This window comes from Stereum hirsutum (genome assembly GCF_000264905.1).
Source record: "Stereum hirsutum FP-91666 SS1 unplaced genomic scaffold STEHIscaffold_19, whole genome shotgun sequence".
Classification (NCBI taxonomy): domain Eukaryota; kingdom Fungi; phylum Basidiomycota; class Agaricomycetes; order Russulales; family Stereaceae; genus Stereum; species Stereum hirsutum.
In genome coordinates this window covers 90,234-110,888 of record NW_006763149.1, presented here as the reverse complement: position 1 = coordinate 110,888, position 20,655 = coordinate 90,234, and the positions used below count along the sequence as shown (strand labels likewise).

Genomic DNA, 20,655 nt, shown 5'->3' with positions numbered 1-20,655 from the left:
GGTGGCCTTCGCCGTTACAGTATGAGGGCACAGGGTCCATCAATTTGACGGATCTTGAGTCAGAAGGACACAAAGATGGTTGTCAGCTATGGGTGATAGGCGACTCACCTCGCAGTGGACACACAATGGACACACAATGGGGGATTTGGATGTCGAGCCTTCGAGGACAAATGTCGTCAGCATTGCAAGTCGTACTTTCTCGCGCCACAGGTGTGGTCCGACTTCTGTGCTCGATGCAGTTATTCAACATACTTAGCGGGATCCATCGGAAGATTGAGCCCGATGTCCACGACAGTCGAATTGTGATATATCCATCTGGCCACAACATTGCCTGGAACCCATGGGGTAATACGCCACCTGCTAGACAATGAAACACGGTCAGGACTCAGTAGAATGTTCAACTCGCGGCAGTTATGTGATTCACATTGTGTCCGTACATCTTTGTCGTGATACCTGAGTCTTTCAGGGGTCTCTCGTAGAAGAACGAGGAAAAGTGTCGTCTTTGGCCACTCGTAAACGTTATGTTCCGGGGACACTAGAGAACAATGTGTCTCTAGATGTAGGAACGGGCAAACTGGTCTCACCGACGTCTAGTAGGTGCAGGACTGCTATGAGTCACCTACCCCAGAACATAATTCGTCGAACTACTTCGAATTCACTGAAATAGCTCTTGTTCATCCTTACATGTGGGGAGCAGGGGCCTGGAGGCTATGGACCCCGTATAAGTCACGTTTGGGTAGGGAGAAGGAAACACATGAGTCACAACCAAATCCATTCACTGGCCAAAACAGGTCTCATCAAGGTTCACTGAAGCTGTGACTGGTCTACACGTGAACTTGACAGCAATGAGCGGTTCACGTCATCCCTATAGACAAGCTGCCGACCGCGTTCAGCTGAGAGAGACGCTGAAGCTCTCAATAATGAGGTCCGCAGAACCAACGAAAGGTTCCGTCCCCGTCTGAATAGCTTGTAGGAACTGATAGCAGAGTAAGCGTGAATAAAGTCTAGGCTCTGGCAGATGATACGTACCTGGGAAGTAGAAACTCCCTGATTAGCTACCAAATATTCTGGAGAACACGAAATCTTCAGTCTTTTCCCGATGGTGCAAGCGATGGGCGACCACCAGCTTACCGAAGAAATCGTTCAGGTCTGAGGTGAAGCTGGTGATGTCCCCATCGGCACTGACAAAGGAAAACACCTGTTCAGAGCAGCACAAAAAGTCCTCAAACACCGCTCTTCTTGAATACGAGTACAAGGTACAAACCTCCCAATTGGCGTTAGGGCCACTCCAGAGAGTCCAGTTATGTCCACCGATCTGGATACCAGACGTATTGACGGAGCCGACGGGTTGGATGCTGTTCCATAGCAGCGTTAGGACTATTACGAAGTTTAAGTAGGTGCATCACCACTCACCCGCCAAGGCCTGACAGCCAGATCATACTGTTGACGATGATGACGGCCACAGGCGATAGAATGAACCAGTTAGTGCTCAGAAATGAAAAAAAAAAAAAAAAAAGAAGAGCAGCCCCCGACGTAGACGTACATTTCATAGGAGGAGGCGGTAGTAGCAGGAGTGCCGTCCGGAGTGGTACCGAGCCAGATGTCGTATCTTTCGAGCTACACATGAGAGCAAGGTCATACACCAACAAGAATTGCTTACGACACATCAGCACGAATATCCGACGATTTTGTGGCATACGTCCAGTTCCACGCGGTTGGCACACTGGTGATGTTTGAGAGTTGCGCTCCCTTTACAGTGCTCGACTCTACATTTGCATCTGCGAGGCAGTTCAGCGCACGCACCGAGGGCCGCCAATATATTGGTACACACGTACAACTCTTGACATTGTTAGGGCCATTGGCCCACGTCCAGTTGGTCATCCACGACACCTCGTTGCCAGAGGTGCTGATCAACGTCGAATTTTGACCACCAACGCCGGCGGCTAGCCATAGCCACAGTCATCAAAGAGTATGTAACGCGATACAAGAGGGATATATACATACCTGCTCCCCACAGGTTTTGGCATAGTGTATATTCGCCTGCAGCCTCGCATGTGAATGCGCCAGTAATAAGCTGAGCGCTTGCGGTGGCGACGCACAACAAACCAACAAAGACCGAAGACAGAGAGAACATTTCTGCAGAGATGGAACTTGCTAGTCAGGGTGTCGGAGCGTAAAGACAATGATCCTCTTCGTTCTGAGCCTTCAAGTTTTATGCTGTCCGGATGGTCTCGAATTAGTGCATATAATTGTCGGAGAAATGTGGCTACGAACCTTGGCACCGTAAGACCATTCGAAGCTAGCGAACTTTTGTTGGTGATGCGGGCTTTTACTCGCATCGCTAAATAATTAGACCAAGACCAAGGTGGCTGATGATGACCCCACATTGCACCGCGCAGAATCAAGTGAGTTGGCTCGTGCCATCCAATGCGCTTCGAAAAGCACCGGATACTACCGAGGTATATCCAGCACGTATGTTGAAGGGGAGAGGACATCAGAGAAGCATTAGCACAACTCGGAAACTCTTTCAAATGTGACGCTATCCCGAGATTCGGTTGGAAGAAGTAAGACGCAGACATGACGGAGCCGACAACATCCCTAGGTTTGCATTACAATCCAATTATATTTCCTTGCAGTCAATATACAATTGCACAGAAGAGGGAACTTAACTCCTCCAAGGCATGCGGAGGGTCTCGAACGAGATGCACAGAGGCAGAGGACGAACACTTGGCGCAGGACAAAGTTCGGTTGGGTAGAGAAGACGAGATACCCGAGGAAGGAGTGAGATCAACAGAATCGAGTGTCAGACTTCGGCGTAGTACCGTATCACAAATAACTATGAGAACTCACCGGTTACGGAGAAATGCAAGCTAACACGACCTCAAGGAGGTCTCAAAGCTTCAAGGTCCCTTTCCTTTCTCCCTCCCGTTTTCCGCCACATCGGCATCCGGTTTCGTTTTCGAAAACGGCGCGAACTTCGAGCTCTTCCGCGACCATTCCTTCAAGCTCTCGTGGACGCCACTCTTAGGATCGATACCAGCCTTGTCCTTGTCTGGAGCGACCGTCAAGAAGTTCAAGACAACCGACCACAGGTTGTTTGCGTTCCACTCGCTCTCCTGAGCCAACACCGCCATGTCCGCGACCCTGGCCAATTCTAACGCTTCCTCAGTGTCTCTTCTCGCCACAATTGAGCTTGGCGGAGGTCTCTCGTCCCCATTCAGCGCCCACGCAAGACTCCAGCTCGCCGATGCCTTCAACAGTCCATCTCCTACCCCCGTCCCATGATCCTGATCTTTACCGTGTGAGTTATCGAGTCGAGGAGTAGATGGCTGTGAGCTGCCTCCTGCGGCTTCACGTTCCCTCTCCAGATAGTGTTGCAACTGCGTGATACGGCGATGCGCATCTTGACTTCCTTGTTTAAGATTCCGCTCCCTCTGCTTTGCGATATGCTTGATGGTCGACGAGAATTTCTTGTCGAACCGTTCTTTGCCATCGACATAGCGTCGAAGAGCACGTTCGGAGAGGGCGCCGATCAGGTCTGGCGGGACTTGAAGGGCCGGTAATTCGTCCTCTGGCTCAAGGGGCCGGATAACGCCTTGCGTAGAAACACGTTCGCGGATCATGGCGTTGTTTGGAGGGGAGAAACCCTGACACCTCATACTTAGCATCCAACGACTGTAAGCAAAAAAGAGAGACGGGCTCACCCAATTACTCTCATAGACTATGGCGTCCCCAGCCATGACGTCCTCCATACCCTTCGAACCTTCCTCGCTGTCTCTCTTCCGCTGCTCTCTTGCCTTCTCTCTCGAAGAACCGAAAAGATTGAACCTCGGTCCCGCCACGTCGTTCGAATCGTTCCTATCCGGCGGTGCGTCCTCCAGTGCTCGCTTCGGAACAGGAGGAGCAATTTCCTTCTCGACAGCGCCATCGCCAATCCCTCCACTCACGGTGGCGTTGCGGGCTAAAGACGCGCCCTTTGCAGAGCCAGATCCAGAGGCCTTGAGGCTCCGTCCTGTCCGTATTGTCGAAGCAGCTTTCGAGAGACCGCTATGCCAGCTCCGCGCTGACTCAACACGTTTCAAGCTCCATGTGGACTTCTTGTCGTCGGACACCCTCCCTTTCCCGTTCACGTTGAACTGGATGTTCGTTGGAGAGCTGAGCGAATTCACGGGCGAATCGAAGGACTGGCTCTGCGAAGGTGGTGTCGAAGGTACAGAAGGTACGGGTGGTTTGATATGTTCGCCGTTCCACGGCGCTCGAAGGTTCGATATGGGTGCCGAGCGAACTTGAATCTCTAGACTGTCGTCTCGTGAATTCGGGAGTGCGAAATTGTTACCGTCTGATACAAAGGCTGCACCAGACGTCGAGGCAGATGCGAGGCTGGACCTCGAAGCCCCCATTGACTGGGCCCCACTGACGCCCAACGATGCCTGCTTCGTGTCCTTTCCGTTATTACCCTCCGGCGCAGGAACGGCAACTACACTCCTTCCATCCGCTGGCGTAAGCTCCCCAGGAGATGATGATACAGGAATCGGATCCCCGGAGTGAAGATCGGGTACGGACACAGGTTCGTCAAGGAAGGGGATAGTTGACGCGGGGGTCATCTTGGTGACGTGCTTGCAGAAAGACGCGATGGCGCGGTAGCAGTACTTAGCGGGAGTAGTGAAGGAAAAGAGGACAGGAAGAACGTGTGCTGCATCTGTGGTGAGAAGTCAATGCGTTGAATGGTTGAATGGGGTGCTATCAGTCGCACAGGGAGGACGAACCGTCGTAGACCTGTAAATGTACAGAAGAGGGTCCGTATCGAGACTCGATACCCTTCAGGGCGGGATACATCGCCCTCACTTCTTCCCTGATCGGATATTTATCCGGGTACGCTGCTTTATGTGCACTGTCCCATGCACATTCATGGTTCAGCAGACGAGTAGACGGTGTCAAAAGGCAGATACTTACGCGAAGATCACCTCGTCTCTCAACACCTCTCTATCGCTCGCTATGAAGAACAACGGGCACAAACCTCCCAAATAACTCAAGCACGGGCTGACAAGCGGATGCCTCAACACCGAGTTCGGGGCATAAAGCTGAATTTGTTGGGTGATCTCGATCCTCTTCCCGTCGACTGTGTCTAGCCAAATCAGTTCATCTTTCATCCCACTACGGCCTTCATGATGGGCACCAGGGCCTTCACTAGTCACGCGATTAGGCATTGGTAGTGACGCGGTGCTGCCCACGTCCATGGGTCCGTCCTTTGTGGGTAGCGTACGGCCCGTCGATTCTGTCGATTGTTGTGGAGGCCCGAGCATGGCTCCGGACATAACTGATGGATGAGTAAAATTGACGGAGGAAGGTGAGGAGGGGTGGAACGGTTTGCGAGAACGATGGAGAACAGTATGGACGGCACGGTGGAGACGGTCACGGACGTGCGTAGTCAGGTCATCTGAGGGTGGTGGCCAGAGGGCAGAGGGTTTGTGAAGGGAGAGGCCGGTGGCTGGGATGACGTCCTGATCGTGCCACGCAAAACCAATTATATGTTAGTGCCGCAATATTCTTTGGAGATTATAGCTGGAAGATATACATACGGTGTCTGTGTTTGTAAATATGCTTGGGAATGAATGGGTGAAATCACACCAAGGAGAGATCAACACAGCGCCCGCTGGCAATGGTAGGCCGGAGTCTCGCAGAACCTGGAGAAGCGCAAGAGAGAGGCCGCCACCGGCAGAATCTCCTGCTATGACGATATGTTCTGGTTTGACGGGTCTATGAGAAGCATCCGGTGGCGGACGAATGAGGAAAAGATCTGTGGGGCAAGGGTGTGGCACACGACGAAGTCAGGAGATTGAGCAGAGCAATGCGTGAGAGGTGTTGAAAGAGACATACATGCGGCTATGAGGTCTTGGATGGCACAGGGGAAAGGGTATTGTGGCGAGAGACGATAGTTGACGGCTGTTGGCCAGTCAGCTTAGGGGAACAGGTTGGAGACTGATGACTACTGACCGAGGACACGGCCATGTATCTTTCGTGCATAACGCTGGATACTGTACCTAGTGGAATACGATAGGATGAGTACGTCAAGTTGTGATGGTTTATGTAGATACCCGCTTACCTTTCCTGGTCAATGCTGCCGAAATAGTAGCCACCTGTAGTGTGACAAGTAGTTATAGACCGTCAGCCAGCACTCATGAGACCACATTAGGTAGAGGAGTGGGAGAAGTATGAAGAATACATACCTCCATGCGAATACAGGATACACCGCATTTCGTCCATCTCCGGTTGGTACGTTCCATTCGGCTCATCATCGTCATCCTGGCTTCCTTCCTTCTTCGCTCTCGGAACCTCACCACCCACATTGTTATCACCGTCCAACACCTCCGGTACCACAGGTTCCGCAGCCTTAGGCTTTCCATTGAGACGGATGCTCAGACTTCTATTCTTCTTCAGTCCCTGCTTGTGCGGTTCCTGCTGCTCTTTGGCTCGTCGTTTGGCCTCTTGCCAATCTTTCTTTGCTGTTAACCATTCAGCATCCACACTAAGCCAGGACCAGAAAGCGAAGGAATATCACCATGTGATGGGGAAGAGTCAGCGTGGTGGTAGGAGCAGGGATGGGAACACATGACGCACCCTTTGATACCGCGAACCTGCCACCATTTAGTGCCGCCGACGGTCTGCTTCATGACCTCTTCACCGCCAAAGGCCTCGATGAGATAAGTGGCTGCTTCATCACAACATGACATGGGGATGACTAGACGAATTGAATGGACCCATGGAGGCGAGGGTGTGCGGGTGTTGGAGAAAGCCTGTAGTTCTTCGACTGTATGTCTAGATATGATGCAGAGTATGCCAGCGCGAGGTCAGCAGAAATCCAAATAACTGGATAGACCACGTACTTGGTTGAGGCGTCAAGGAATTTCTGTGAACGAGAGGGACCAATTAGACACTATTATGATACCCCTCTACCTGCCTATCGGGGTAGGAGAAGCACGGTGACGCGGCATAGCGAACGTCGCGCACCTTGACGATAACGAACGTCTCATCGTAAAGCAATTCATCCTGCCTGAGCTGTATGTTTGTTTTCGATGCATTGTCCTTCCGCATCCTTTCAAAGTAATGCTTCACAAGTGTATCGAGGAAGATAGGGCCAAGCTTCAGACCAGCTTGACGTGTCAACGAGTTCGGCATTACAATAGACTTGATTATACAAGATTATTAGGTTGTTGTACAGCGAGAAAACGTCGAAATGTGGGTGGTCCAAAGAGATGCCAGTACTTCGTCGAGTTGGGTCAGCCAAGCGATCTATTATGTGCGGCCAGCAAGATAAATAGAGTGAAAAGGAGCCTAGGAAAGAATTATTTGAGGTTGAAGAGTAGCAATGTAGTGGTTGGAGGGAGAAGGCGGGCAGAGTATCAGAGCGAACATTGCGTTCATAAGGGTTGCACCTCCGAGAGCCTTGGCGCCGTGTCGGCTCCCTCGCCTCGCCACAACGTGTGCATCATTATTCCTACGGCCGGTTGTGGCGCCGTCCGCTCCATCCTTGCTCTCCAACTTTGCCGCCTCAGACTAAGACCTCCATCGATTCTATCCGCATAACCTAGAGGACGCTAAACTCGTCTTTCTAAAGCCTTATCGAAAACAAAAATATACATGAGGGAAATTCTCTACATTCAGGCAGGGAATCTCTCCAACCATATCGGTACCCACTTCTGGAATACCCAGCAAGAGTATTTTACCTACGATGAAGACGAACCCGTTGTCACCTTGAACGATATCTCCTTCAGACAAGGACTGTCGCCGCGCGTGCGTCTCTTGGCAGCACAGCACCACCTTGTATCCTGACTTGATGAATGCAAGCCTGTAGGGAGAGGAAACATTCTGCCCACGGCTACTCCTCTTTGACCGCAAAGGTATGTTTTAGATTATCTTCACCTAACATCCAATGTAATCATGTCGTGTTCCCGACTGTCGTAGCCAATTTTGGTGCCCTGCGACGCACGAATGCTTTATATGCCGAAGACGAAGACGCCGAATCCTTATGGTAGATCGTAATCTTTTTCGTCGAAGTGCGTGATCTGACCATTAGGAACGATAGGACTGGAGAGGTCTCCGAGTTCCGTCAACCACCCATTGAACCGAGCTCTTACCAGGCTCGTCTTGCAGCCGGAGAAGATCCTACCCCTGCGCCACAGACTGACGATCAGGATCCATCCTCCGAGAAAGTAGCAGAACCTCTGAGGAGCACTGATTTAAGGTACTGGTCGGATTATAACCGCCTTTATTACCATCCACGGACCATCCAGGCTTTGCCCGACGTGGCAGACTGGGAGAACGTAGATGGGAACTGGAGTCTCGGGAAGCAGACATTCGACCGATTCAACGCAGTGTGTGCTTATAACATTTGGAGTGCCGAGTTTATAACTGACCCAGCTCTCGCAGGATACTTCTTTGATGGAAGAGCCGTTCAGGCAATTTGTGGAGGAATGCGACGCTCTCCAGGTAAGTTTATATCTATGACAGGTTGTAGAGCATGCCTAACAGTTCGGTCATCCCTTGCAGGGCCTTCACTTAACCACCGAAGTCTCAGCTTTTGGATCCTTTACATCTTCACTGCTGTCCGCCTTCCGAGACGAATATGGAACCAAGCCATCAACTCTCACATTCCCTATTCTTTCCAACGCTCGACCGGGCCACATCGACGTCGACGATGTACGCAGCCTCTACTTCATCTACCGTCGTTCATTAATCTATGTCGGAAAATATATCTGCAGTATATAGGAATTCGAAACGCAGTCAATGATGTACTATGCCTTCGTAGCCTCAACGAACTCTCGACGATGAATGTACCACTGCAAAATCCGGACTTGTGGCGTACGGGGTCATGGTCTGAACAACTCAACTTCGATGTGAGTTCTTTGAAAGCTCGAATTCATATATCGATCAGAGATTGAAGCTGACACGATCGACAAAAGTCACGGAGCGCATACGAAACTTCAGCCATCCTGTCCGCTCACCTCGAGACCGCCACATTACCTCTCCGGTTCGTCTCCCACGATCCTTTCGACTTTCTTCATCTTTCCACCCGTGACTAACCTCCGATGGTGGTAGAATAAAAGGCGAGCTCGTATCCCTCACCGATCTGTGCACCAAGGTCAACTATGATGGCAACACACCGTTCGCGGAACTGAACGGTCTTTTACCTTTGACGTCAAATGCTTTTGCGTCGGACGAAGCACTGAGGAGAGGGATGATGAATTTCTCGGGCTTCAATATGCAAGAGGTTCGTTGACTCTCCTGTGTTAATGTACGGCTTCCTAGCCTCCAAGTCCTCATGTGAATTCTTTTTGATGCAGGATGACGTTGTGGTGCCGATATACCGATGGGATATCATACGAGGGGCGTCTGAACAGGGCAAGAAAAAATATTCGGATTTCGAACTACCATCATCAATCTCTAGGTCCGTCTCCTTTCCTCTTCGCTTTTTCGTACCAGGCCTCATATGCTATTCACTTGCAGCCTCTTCACCGCTACAACCTACCCTCTCCCCTCCTCATATCCCTCCATCTTCTCTCCTTCCTCCCTAACCACATCCAAGCGCGGAATCCTCGCCGCCACACCATCTACTCCCCGACCGCTACCCACTTCGATCTCCCTCCTATCGTCCTTCACTCTCAGCCCCAGCGGCCTCCCTGCCCTATTCTCGAACTACGCGACATTCCTAGACAAATGCGTGAAGAGGAAGGTGGATTGGGAGGCGGTGGGTGCAGGTGATGCGATCGACGGGGATGAGGTGAAGGAGTTGAGGGATGAGATGTGGGTGCTTGCGGATGGGTTTGGGGTTAGAGAAGGCGGGGAGGAGAGTGAACTAGGTGAGGACGAGGAGAGAGGGAAGCAATGGGAAGAAGATATGATCGACGAAGACTGAATGGTGTACGTTTCAGTGGTGAGAAGTAAAAATGCACGGCCATAGTATGAGGAGGGGATGACCACAAATGTATCCCGCAAAACAAGCCCCGTGGTGCTTGCAAGCTTTTCAAACTTGGGCCACAGTACTTCATATCCTTACTCTAAGGGGCCACAATATCATCCGCTCTCCCTGTGAGGATGAACACCTCTGCTTGTGCTCGTTGATTTTCCGTGTAATTCTTGAGTGGAGAGTGTATACATATACATGAGGCGATTTTGAAGAATACAAGAGAATTTGGTATGAATACAATTGTAGAGCTCCGCTCAAGGAATGGCCCTACCCGCCCTAATCGCCTTTGCAGCCTCACTCTGCGCCTCGTTGCGCAAGTATCTTCCATAGATCTCGTTCAGATATTGACGCTCCTGTATTCATCGCCAGGGTCAGCAACAGCCAGCCTGAGTTATATGCGACAACGACACCCACACTGCATGTCTTCACAACACTGTCTCTCGTCTCCAGCGCCTCCGCGTATTTCTCCCACTTCTCCCCCGCCAAGCTTCTCTCATAACCCCTGTGTTCCCTTACCACATAGTCCCTAGTCATCCACGGTGCCAACGCCGCATCCACCAAGCTCCACTCATCGCCAAAGAAATAGGGTCCCTTCACCTTTTCTGCCAGAGTCTTCTGTCCCTTGATCAGCTCTTCCAATGCCGCCTGTACTTTCTCGGGCTCGGAAGATGGCTGTGACTGGATGAGGCGCATGTAGGCGGGGACGATGACTTTGTTGATGTGATCAATCCACAGGCGAGCTTGCGCGCGGGCGAAAGTGTCATCTGGAAGGAGGTGTTTGCCGTGTGTGGGATAGTTATCCTCAAGGAATTCGTTGATGATGAGGGACTCGTATAGGGGTTGTCCCTTGAATTCCAGCGCAGGGACGAGGCCCTTGGGGTTGATGTCTACGTATGAAGAGTAGAACTAAGTGATGCTCTTCAATGAATGTTGAAAGATTGTCAAATACCAAGGAAGTGCTTCTCTTTGTTGTAGGGGTTCACTTCTTTGTACTGATACGGGATACCCTTCTCCTCGAGAACGATCCAACTCCGTTGAACATAAGGGCAGAACTGAGCGACGTCAGCCTAAAAACACTCGGAGACGTAACACCCATGTGAACATACCCATCCAGCCCAGAAAACTAGGTCCTGAGGTGCGCTATGCTGTTCAACGGTCTTCGCCGCGTTTCCAGTGGCATGAGGGAAAATCTGAGCGTCGGGGACTCGAGACATTATCAGGACCAAGAGAGTGATGTTGGAGCTTTATGGAGAGGATACAAGGTGCCCGGATGGCTTTATATATGCGAGACGGCCTCCCGCAAGCTCATTGCGACGGAACTTGTTCACATGTCGTCATCTGAGATACTGTCTGATCTATCTTCGTAGCATGTTACCTGCTACTTACAAACATGGTCAGGAAGATGAATGAGTAAGATACATACATGGAGGAGTGTGAAACCTTTGGTATCGAGGAAGAGCGTGACTTGCAATTGGAGCGTTGAGCCCCTATCTGAACGTGTGGCACCCGCCTTTGCTTCGAGCTGTGGCAAATGTGGCCCCCGAGGTGCAGACTCGTCTCATGAGTATAGACTTTCGGGCTGATGACGATGTCCGAGACAGACGTCTCCTATGTATGGTTCTACCCCCGTTTGAATTTGGAGGAGGTATAAAGTACGGATACAACAGCTAGAAACATCAAAGCTCGAAAGCGGACAACAAATAGGTGTACACTGATCATCAAACGCCGATGTGCGATCGGCATAGTATTCGTTCCTCGACGAAGATTAGAGTATCCATACTATACTCCGATGTCGATCCATAATATCGACGGGTGCGGAAGGACCCGGAAAGGCGAAACTTCTGTAAGTTTCTCGACACAGGTATCCATACTATACTCCGATGCACGATCGTTCCACAGACGGAGAGAGGGAGTACGCTCAGGCTCCCGCACCTTCCGATGACTCAAGCTCTTGGCTCAAACCACCCAATCATTTCCCCATAGGTGCTGTCGACGAGGCAGGATTGGAGGTGCGCGATGGTGAAGGTATAAAGGTGCTCCCAGCGGCCAGTATCTTCGGGCTGTCCAACATCGCTTCCCGGTATGTTTGTTCCTCTCCAGCCATTTCCTTGTTCACCACGGCTTTCGCCTTTCCTACATCTTTCCTCCTCCTTATTCTCCTTCCCAACTTGCCAAGTTGCACCTTCGCGCCTTGTATGCCTCCGAGCCCAATATTCCTTTCCTTCTGCTCCCTCCCATCACTTCCGCTTCCGTCCACATCCCCGCCTGCACAGATCCACCACCACCATCCCAGATAACTCTGCCAAAGTGTGATCGCCCAGATCATCGCCAACTGCCACGGCGCCTCCCTGACCATCGTCACAGTCAGACCACCCTCATCGTTCACGATAGTTGAGCCCCTGATGGCTGTTGGGTGAGCGGCATGGACAAGACAAGCAAGGGAGAGAATAATGTTGAAGAGAGAGAGTGAGAGCGTTGAGAGTGCGAGTGTTAGGGTGCCAGAGTGCCGAGACCAAGCTCGCGAGGAGAAGAGCTTGGTTAGGGAGCGTGCTCGCGGCAGAGGGGTCGAACTGAGAAAGAGGTGAGCAAGGGGATGCAGCGGTTTTGAGTGTGGTGAAGAAACAGCAGAGGATACGGGTGGATGTGGCTTTGTAGATGGTGTAGACGTCGGCACAACGTCATCCTCGGGTGGAGAAGAATTGAAGAAGGGTGTAGACCAGACAAGCAGCAGTGACGAAAAGAGGATTGCGAGAGAGGCGGTGCAGGTCATCCGAATGGCGTATGTGACGTGAATATAGTCCGGGTGCGCAGGTGGGATTAAAGGTAAAAATTGAGTGACGGCGCACACCACAACGAGCGGGCCTTGATTTCATTCAGATGACTGACTGTCTAGACATAACTCGAGAGCGACTAACCGAGCGTGCAGTGTAGCAGAAGGGATTCGAAGCGCGAAGGATAGAGCAGGGTTAATAAATGCACATGCGATGCCTACAACTGGTGTATAAGTATGTAATGCAGAAATCGAAATCGAAACTTGACGCTGACCTGCACGAGGGCTGAGCTAATCGTTCTGGCGACACACCAAGTGATGACTCGCGCCCTTGACCACACTGGTGGTATCTGGGGAGGTATTTCCACAGCAACCCAAGAGAACATATACGGCCACTTTAACGTTTGCCGGCTCGCAATCTTCAGCACCATGATGAGTATGGCGCCATGTGTCGATAGAAAGAACACAGAAGCCGATAACTGGAGGGAAAATGATGAAGGAGAAAGGCTCCAGTGGGTGGACGATGTGAAAGCCAAATGAACACATAACACGAGAATAATTGTACAAATGATGGTGAACAGGAGAACTTGGAGGGGAAGGGAGTACGACAACGATGGCCTGTAGCTCAATATAATGTCACTGACCAATACCGCCGAAGTTGACCTGTCTGTCAGCAATCCTCGAAGATATATATGGGAGAACGACGCACGTTGTGTCTGTCTCATTCTGGTCCGCTGCAACATGTCCACAAAGCAGTAGAACAAGAGTCGAACAGAGAAGCCCACTTGACCAAATGAACATGCGATCAACCAATTGCGTGTTTACTTATCACACGGGGAAAGCCAGCAGGAGCGAAGATGGTGAGAGCTTCAACGAAGTCGGCGAGCGTTTATAAGCAGCACGCCCTGCGTCCAGAATTAGAACAGTTCCGAGTCGCTCCTGTCCGCGTGGGACAGACATAAGATTCGAAACGTCTGATGCTGCTTCTTGAGCAGCCATTATTATCTTGAACGCTCACTGAGACGCAGCAACTGAAGGGAACGCAAAGCAGAGTGACACTGAGCAGCATTGAAGATGAGAGTAAGCGGATGAGTTGTAGAGCCAAGACTATTGACGTCGTTATCTGTGCAGCCGACGAAGCCAAGCCTGTTCCCATACTGGGGCCACATCCGAGTCATCATCTTCCTCGCGCTTTGAAAGCATTTCTCATTTTTTGCGCCTATCTCTCCTTTTTTAATACAGCCCGAGGCTGATGTAGAGGCGTGGTCCAATGACGCCCCGGTGGCACCAGGACAAAGGTGGAAAATCCAGGCTACGAATTGTATTCAGAAACTTGTTAGTACAAGAACGCCACAATATATACAAAAGACAGTTGACGGCTAAAGGAGAGGTTCGAGTGAGAGTCAAAGGTACACTAAGCGATGGAGTCAATCCTGGTGCATGGCATATTCCTCTAAAAGTTGCCTGACGCCGTCTTGCCCAATGCGGCGAAGATACTCGGGAGACCACTCAGTCCAGTCGCCGGCAGGAGGTGTCGCCGCTTTCTCTTGATAATCTTCGGTCTGCCCAACAAGAGGCGTGGCGTCGTTGTACACGAAGGGGGACGATTCACGGTTAATGATCACATGAACGGGTGAATCTTGAGATACCTTTCGCCATGCATCGACGTCGGGTGGAGAGTAAGCTGCCAGGCTCGAAGGTCTGTGTTCTTGCTCATCAACAGACTTTTCATCGATCCAGACCTCCCGATCAGGAAGCGGAGGAGGAGTGAAGTCATAGTGAGACGATGCGATATCTGATGGTGTATCAGCCAGCCACTCCGAGTCCTGGCCGGCCGGCTCTTCAGAGGAAGGGTGTCCCGTTGGGGTTGAGTGTTCTTGACCATGGTCATCTCGTTTGCCACGACTCCACCGCCTACTGCCAGTTGAAGGCGCCGGAGAGCGGTGTTGACCATCGGCGTCAGGACCCGAGCCAGGTTGAGGAAGAGTTGGCAGAGGCTGCTTGAACCGAGATTTCCATAGAGCGACGATGCCCTGGGCAGTCATCATAGATGTAATATGCGACGGGTGAAGGTCGACCAGCTCTCGTTCGCCGAATTCGTACACAGCCTTCCAGATGATGGCGTAGGGATGCGCAGTCGAACGTATGACAGGATACTGGTCGAAATCCGGTGGCGAAAAAATGTCACAATCATCCTCTACGAGACGATCGTAGAGCGCGGGGTCCTCGAACTTGCGACGAAAGAGAGGCACACTTTTCGCGCGCTGGCCGAAAGGAACAAATTGATAGTGATGCAGCTCGAAATTAAGATTCGTGCATTGCTGTAAATAGGATCGTCAATGTTAATGGCGCGCATTCACTGATGGGCTTCGAGGAACGTACTCTATCACCCCAACGAATCGGATTGTTGCCTTTCGCAAACCCCTCCGCTATGGCCAATAGCACTGGATGGTGCGGAAGGAGAATCCATTGACCCCCATCGTAGCCCATATGCCAATCGCCACGCACTGTGAAACAAGACACATTGTCAGTGACGAGCCTTAACGGGTGTCGGCAGTAGGGACTTACGCGGAATGATATTCAAAGGGTTCTCCAGCATGAGCTTTCCTGGATCCACTCCGACTATGCGTTCTAGTTTGGCCCTCTGTTTACGCAAACGAGATGCATGAGAAGTCACACGTGAAGTAGAACAGAAAAGGTACATACCTCTTGGGCTGAGATGGAGGCTGGAATGACATGTGCACCTTCCACTCCTGACGAGCTCCGGGCATAACCTTGCTCGTCTCTGTAAGGCTCTAGGGTAAGAACGCACCAACGCTGAACGTTGAGGAATTTGCGAGTCATCTTGAGGAAATGAACGATGCTGAAAGCTTCGCGTACGGGCAGTTGCGATTGACAGTCAGAGGAAAGAACGTAGGCCACACTGGCAGTGACAACGTTTCCGAGAGTAACAAGCGAAAATCCTGAGCACTGCAACCCTTCATATGCGTCGATCAACCAAATACAATGGGTTGTATACCGGTGTCGTACGAAAAGGGTACAAAGGAGAACTTCGTGGATGTCGAGAGGTTGAGGAGCACAATGGCTGCGGACAAAGGATGTTGGTGTTGATGATTGCCATTCCAGTCGCCCGGCTGTTGCCGGAATTTCCGTTCGCGTGTCAGTCGGTGTCAGTCACGGCCCTGCTAAAGTTTACTTCGAGCCATGGCGCATCATGATCTATCATGATGCAGCTTTCATCCTTCGAGACAACGCCTGTAGTTTCGCAACTTGCAGTACTTGAACTACTCAATGTATGGCGCTCTATCTCCTGCTCATCTCTATTCGCGCTACTTATCTTCAGTTTCAATCACTGATTACTAGTATTCAGCGAAACCGGCGAGAACGGTTTTGTCAAAACTTCGGGATTTTTGAGGCCATAGCACGCCTTTCATATCGCGCCAATATCAATCGTCGTGCGAGATGCGGGGAGCAGCGCGGCCGGATTTATGACAGCTTACCCAAAAGTATTGAGAGGACCTTTCAACACCCATACTCTGCCGCTGATTTGGCATCCCTTCAGATCGGCAACGAAGTGTGATTTTGGTATCGTTGTTCTTCTCTGCACCGGCGACTACGTACTTTCTAGGAAAGGAGGTTTGTCGCTAGTAGCAAGTGAATCGGTCATAAGAAGTAGTACCGCCGCCAAGCAACTATGTATCGTGCATCTGATTCGTGCCCGGCACCGCGTGATGCAGAACATTGTCTCCAGTGTCTCTACTCAGCGGCTAGGTGTTTCTTCTTTTCTCGGAATTTTCTATGGCTTTACCCCAATGCCTCACGGTCTATATTTACGACTACCACCACGAGTCTTATGGGCCTTGTCTTGGCCCTAGTATTCCGTCTTTCGTGACAGTACCATGCCCGGACTAGACCTTGTTCCTGCATTGTAATTATGCGAATGAACCAGTGGGTTCATGCGCCTAAGTTCCGACCTTTTTCCCTTCCAATGGTGTTGGTATTTGATCCTCGAGGAGATCTTGGCACCCACCGAACCTCGGAAGATTTACAGGCAACACGACAAAGTCCACTGTGACAAAACAGGAGAATGTTGAATATAAAAGGATCTCGAGGATAGTACGTTCATCATTCGTCTAGCCCCTGCGGCCTGTAGTTCACTCAACTTACAGATGGCCACGAAGTTCCTCGTCAGCGCTGTCTTGCTGACTTTCGCGCTCACGGTGTCTGCTGCCACGATCGAGAAGCGTCAGGCTGCTACCAGCATCGACACTCTTCTGAAGGGCCACGGCAAGGTCTTCTGGGGTACTTGTGCTGACCAGAACCGCCTCACGTACGTTTCGCATTCCTGATAGGCATATTGTTCTGACGACGATGTCTTCAAACTCTAGCGTTGCACAGGATGCTGCCATCACTCAGGCCGACTTTGGCGGAGTCACTCCAGAAAACTCTATGAAGGTACTCAGCACTCTCACTATCCAAGAATCTCACTCGCGGTTGACACGCTTTTTTGAAAGTGGGATGCCATCGAACCCGCTCAGAATCAGTTTAGTTGGGCTGGAGCAGACTATCTTGTCAACGTAAATACTCCCTGCGTATCATCATGTCATAGCTGATGGATGAATATAGTGGGCAACCACCAATGGCAAGAAAATTCGTGGACACACTTTCGGTAACGATATTTGTTTTTATCGTAAATATGTACGAAGCTCACACTTCTTCCAGTCTGGGCAGAACAACTGCCTACCTGGGTAACAAACATCAATGATAAGGCGACATTAACTAGCGTTCTTCAGGTAAGTTTTTGTTTTCGGACTTCCAACCTAGTGACTGACGGCGAGGGGCCGTAGAATCACATCACTCAGGTCATGACTCGCTACAAGGGAAAACTCTGTAAGCCACCTTGATCTCGAGTTTGAAGCAACTCTGCCTCATCGACAACGGTCCATACAGACGCCGTAGATGTTGTGAATGAGCACATCGTGAGCAGTCCGGCCTATCCATCGGTTATTATCTGCTGATGCCTGCGTATCAGAATGAGGACGGCACGATCAAGGTGAGTTTTAGACGGATTAACGCACAGATTTCCTTGTACTGATTGATGCAGAGCACCCACTGGACGCAAGTCTTAGGCAACGATGTCTTCACTATTGCATTCCAGGCCGCTCGCGCTGTCGATCCCACCGTAAAGGTATGTGACGAGGGTGGCTAATTGATATTGCAGGCCTCTAATATGCTCTTGTCGTCAGCTTTACATTAACGATTACAATCTCGATTCGAACAACGCTAAGGTTGCAGGAATCGTCAACTTGGTAAAGAGCTTGAACTCGGGTGGAACGAAGCTCGTTGATGGCATCGGTAGTCAAAGCCACCTCAGCGTAAACTTGTTTTCTATCTTTACATACTTACTCTCACTTATTGCTGTGCACTCTTAGGCCGGTGGGGCAGGCGGTGTACAAGCTGCCCTCACTGCTCTCGCTGGTGCCGGTGTCGATGTTGCAATCACAGGTTTTTCCCTTGTTAGCATCTAGTATTGTTGGTCCTCCTCACATGCATATTGTCTAGAGCTTGACATCGCCAATGCCGCCGCTTCTGATTACGAGGCCGTGGCTAGAGCCTGTGTAGCTGTTCCGTCTTGCGTCTCCATCACCAGTTGGGGTGTTCGCGACCCCGACTCCTGGCGTGCGTCTACTAATCCCTTGCTCTTCGACGCCAACTGGCAACCAAAGTATGTTGAGTATTTGCACGCTATTTCTTGAATAAAAATTATATCGAAGTACGCGCTCTAGGCCTGCCTACAACGGCATCGTTAGTGTCTTGCAAAGTGGGGCTTCTTCAGTTCCAGGCTCAACTAGTACGCCCGTCGTGACTCCGACAACGAGCTCTACTGGCTCAGCGCCCACTGGCGGTGGCGGCACCGTTGCTCATTGGGGACAGTGTGGGGGTATAGGTTGGACCGGGGGAACGGGTGGGTTGATGTCTATCACTTGTGGCTTGGGACTATGGGGTTGACATGAACCTTTAATTAGTTTGTGCTTCTCCCTATACGTGTCAGGCTTCCAATGCCTATGTGAGTAATTTCACATACCTCTTCCACATTTATCTGATATCGTTTTTATGGACAACAGTACAGCCAATGCCTCTAACATTAGGGACAGTCGTGTCTTTGCACAAATTTCTGATGCTTTTCCTTCGTTTCTTGAATCTTGGGCAAAGGGTAGACCCTGAAACGTAATTGTAACGGCGACGTTGTCCTCTCGGGTGTAGCGTATAGTAGGCACTTCCTTGACTTGATGCCGAAGCTAGTAGCAAGGGATGCGTGAAATTTTCTTAGGCCGAATTCGAGATCCCACCATTCCATCCATACCAATATGGCCTGACTGCATCAATGTTTCCAGCGTCACATGACGGTTGACGCACGATCTACCTTTTCTTGGGGGTTCTCGAGGCTTCGGAGGGTACCTATTCGTTGAAAGATTGCTTCGAGGTCTAATTGATGGATAATATATCTGCACTTGACACGAATATCGCCTAGCTTGAGCCAGACTAGAACAGATCTCTGGATCCAGGAGCCAGGGAAGACAAACATTCAAGACCAATGGCCGAGCACAGAGCATGTCTAGCGATACTGGGATCGATGTCCTCGGACATAGGCATGAGCGGACTGGGCGGGAAGATATAGGGGCCACACGAGCCGTTCACTCACCTTTTGGTAAGCGTCTGTTGGCTTCGCTCAGAGGATCGGACTCTGAGGACTGGAGCCACTGGACCACGACAAGGTCGACGCTATCCCAGGGGAGTCTTGAGAATTTCGAGGAATGTCGTTGTTTGGTTGACGACGATGATGCCGATGATCAGAGCGTCGAGCGTCTTGCACTTGAGGTCGTCTTACTCGGACTCACACAACTGTGAAAGAAACTGTACCAGACGCGTTAGAGAGTACTTCTGAAACGAACCGCTAATCCACTCACCTGTTAGTAGCGTCTCTTGGCTTCCCCCAGAGGATCAGACTCTGGGGTGCTAGAGCCCCTGGACCACGGCAAGGTCGACGCTTTCCCAGAGGAGTCTTGAGGCTCTTGAGGTAAGTCGTCGTGCTTGATCTCGTTCTCGAGGTCGATGTCGCCCAGCCCAAGCAGGTCCAGAGATCCAGCCCAGAGACTCAGAAGCCAGCACATGGACCCAGCACAATCATAGAGCCACAGCACTGGAAAATCGATCCCAACATCTCCAGCCTAGCCAAGCATTTAAGACCCAGCACAGAGACCCCAGCTGAGAAACCCAACCCGAGACCCAAGACCCACCACGAAGACCTAGCCACACCCGGAGACCCCAGCACCGAAGCCCAGCACCGAGACCCAGCATGGATACCCCATCCTAGCTAAGCACCAAGAAGAAAAAAGAAAACACACCTCCAAGCATGCTCGGGCTCGATGTCTTGACAAGTCGGCGACCCATGATGGCGGTGGCGGTAAGGAGACGATGACACGACGGGGGGCAAGTCAGCAACAGCGACAAAATAGTAGAATAGAACGAACGCACCATGATAGCATAGCGGCGGATGGGGTGTCGTTGCTGTGGACGGTAATTATTGGACTTGAGGGCCTATGGGGAAGGGGTCTCAGTGGGGTAAAATGCGAACAATGAATGCGCCACACGCACCTGGTGTCGAAGGCCGTCGTGGGCAATGGTCGCTAGAGTCAAGACTGGGAAACTAGAGAAAGACCTAGAGAGTAGTGAGTGGGAGGGAGGAAGGGAGAAGTAGAGGGAGGGCGGGGAGAGGGGAGGGGAGGGAGGAGATGGGAGTCGAGAGGAAAACCCGATATCGAAAAGCTGAAAGCCCCGCAGTCCTTATATACAGAAATCGGACGAAGACCCGTGAGGAAAACGCAGATCACTCCGGTACCACGAAACAAGAACAAATAGA

The 20,655-nt window shown here is 51.1% G+C and overlaps 7 protein-coding genes across 7 annotated transcripts; 2 read left to right on the top strand and 5 right to left on the bottom strand.

Moving 5' to 3' along the window:
• Positions 1–688: 688 nt before the first annotated feature.
• On the bottom strand, positions 689–2,170 carry STEHIDRAFT_86774 (endocellulase). The gene is made up of 9 exons (XM_007310000.1): positions 2,005–2,170; positions 1,836–1,943; positions 1,661–1,778; positions 1,544–1,609; positions 1,414–1,440; positions 1,265–1,355; positions 1,132–1,198; positions 1,030–1,067; positions 689–976 (listed from the first exon to the last, which is right to left on the bottom strand). Exons 1-9 carry the CDS (start codon positions 2,132–2,134, stop codon positions 890–892), a joined length of 732 nt encoding a protein of 243 aa, XP_007310062.1. The 5' UTR covers positions 2,135–2,170; the 3' UTR covers positions 689–889.
• A 730-nt stretch (positions 2,171–2,900) lies between these two features.
• STEHIDRAFT_162349 (alpha/beta-hydrolase) lies at positions 2,901–7,176 on the bottom strand (the record flags this gene model as incomplete). Its single annotated transcript, XM_007309999.1, has 12 exons — positions 2,901–3,647; positions 3,705–4,699; positions 4,767–4,891; positions 4,954–5,501; positions 5,580–5,797; positions 5,878–5,943; positions 5,995–6,041; positions 6,104–6,137; positions 6,228–6,526; positions 6,619–6,816; positions 6,885–6,907; positions 7,009–7,176. 12 exons carry the CDS (start codon positions 7,174–7,176, stop codon positions 2,901–2,903), a joined length of 3,468 nt encoding a protein of 1,155 aa, XP_007310061.1.
• Positions 7,177–7,559: 383 nt separating this feature from the next.
• STEHIDRAFT_104859 (tubulin nucleotide-binding domain-like protein) lies at positions 7,560–10,079 on the top strand. The gene is made up of 11 exons (XM_007309998.1): positions 7,560–7,791; positions 7,853–7,898; positions 7,963–8,029; positions 8,084–8,372; positions 8,428–8,487; positions 8,548–8,697; positions 8,760–8,894; positions 8,961–9,028; positions 9,097–9,268; positions 9,342–9,445; positions 9,505–10,079. Exons 1-11 carry the CDS (start codon positions 7,639–7,641, stop codon positions 9,911–9,913), a joined length of 1,653 nt encoding a protein of 550 aa, XP_007310060.1. The 5' UTR covers positions 7,560–7,638; the 3' UTR covers positions 9,914–10,079.
• Positions 10,080–10,091: 12 nt separating this feature from the next.
• On the bottom strand, positions 10,092–11,265 carry STEHIDRAFT_150312 (glutathione S-transferase-like protein). The gene is made up of 4 exons (XM_007309997.1): positions 11,071–11,265; positions 10,914–11,016; positions 10,379–10,851; positions 10,092–10,317 (listed from the first exon to the last, which is right to left on the bottom strand). The coding sequence occupies exons 1-4, from the start codon at positions 11,176–11,178 to the stop codon at positions 10,219–10,221; spliced, it is 783 nt and encodes a 260-aa protein (XP_007310059.1). The 5' UTR covers positions 11,179–11,265; the 3' UTR covers positions 10,092–10,218.
• A 331-nt stretch (positions 11,266–11,596) lies between these two features.
• STEHIDRAFT_142535 (uncharacterized protein) lies at positions 11,597–13,545 on the bottom strand. Its single transcript, XM_007309996.1, has 4 exons — positions 13,444–13,545; positions 13,010–13,373; positions 12,880–12,952; positions 11,597–12,826 (listed from the first exon to the last, which is right to left on the bottom strand). The coding sequence occupies exons 1-4, from the start codon at positions 13,533–13,535 to the stop codon at positions 11,934–11,936; spliced, it is 1,422 nt and encodes a 473-aa protein (XP_007310058.1). The 5' UTR covers positions 13,536–13,545; the 3' UTR covers positions 11,597–11,933.
• A 616-nt stretch (positions 13,546–14,161) lies between these two features.
• STEHIDRAFT_162345 (uncharacterized protein) lies at positions 14,162–15,578 on the bottom strand (the record flags this gene model as incomplete). Its single annotated transcript, XM_007309995.1, has 4 exons — positions 14,162–15,055; positions 15,117–15,241; positions 15,303–15,378; positions 15,441–15,578. 4 exons carry the CDS (start codon positions 15,576–15,578, stop codon positions 14,162–14,164), a joined length of 1,233 nt encoding a protein of 410 aa, XP_007310057.1.
• A 1,307-nt stretch (positions 15,579–16,885) lies between these two features.
• On the top strand, positions 16,886–19,084 carry STEHIDRAFT_104851 (uncharacterized protein). Its single transcript, XM_007309994.1, has 15 exons — positions 16,886–17,064; positions 17,123–17,189; positions 17,249–17,311; positions 17,361–17,403; positions 17,457–17,527; positions 17,582–17,624; positions 17,685–17,713; positions 17,767–17,787; positions 17,839–17,922; positions 17,981–18,109; positions 18,167–18,239; positions 18,297–18,459; positions 18,521–18,699; positions 18,761–18,801; positions 18,860–19,084. The coding sequence occupies exons 1-15, from the start codon at positions 16,904–16,906 to the stop codon at positions 18,875–18,877; spliced, it is 1,185 nt and encodes a 394-aa protein (XP_007310056.1). The 5' UTR covers positions 16,886–16,903; the 3' UTR covers positions 18,878–19,084.
• Positions 19,085–20,655: the final 1,571 nt, after the last annotated feature.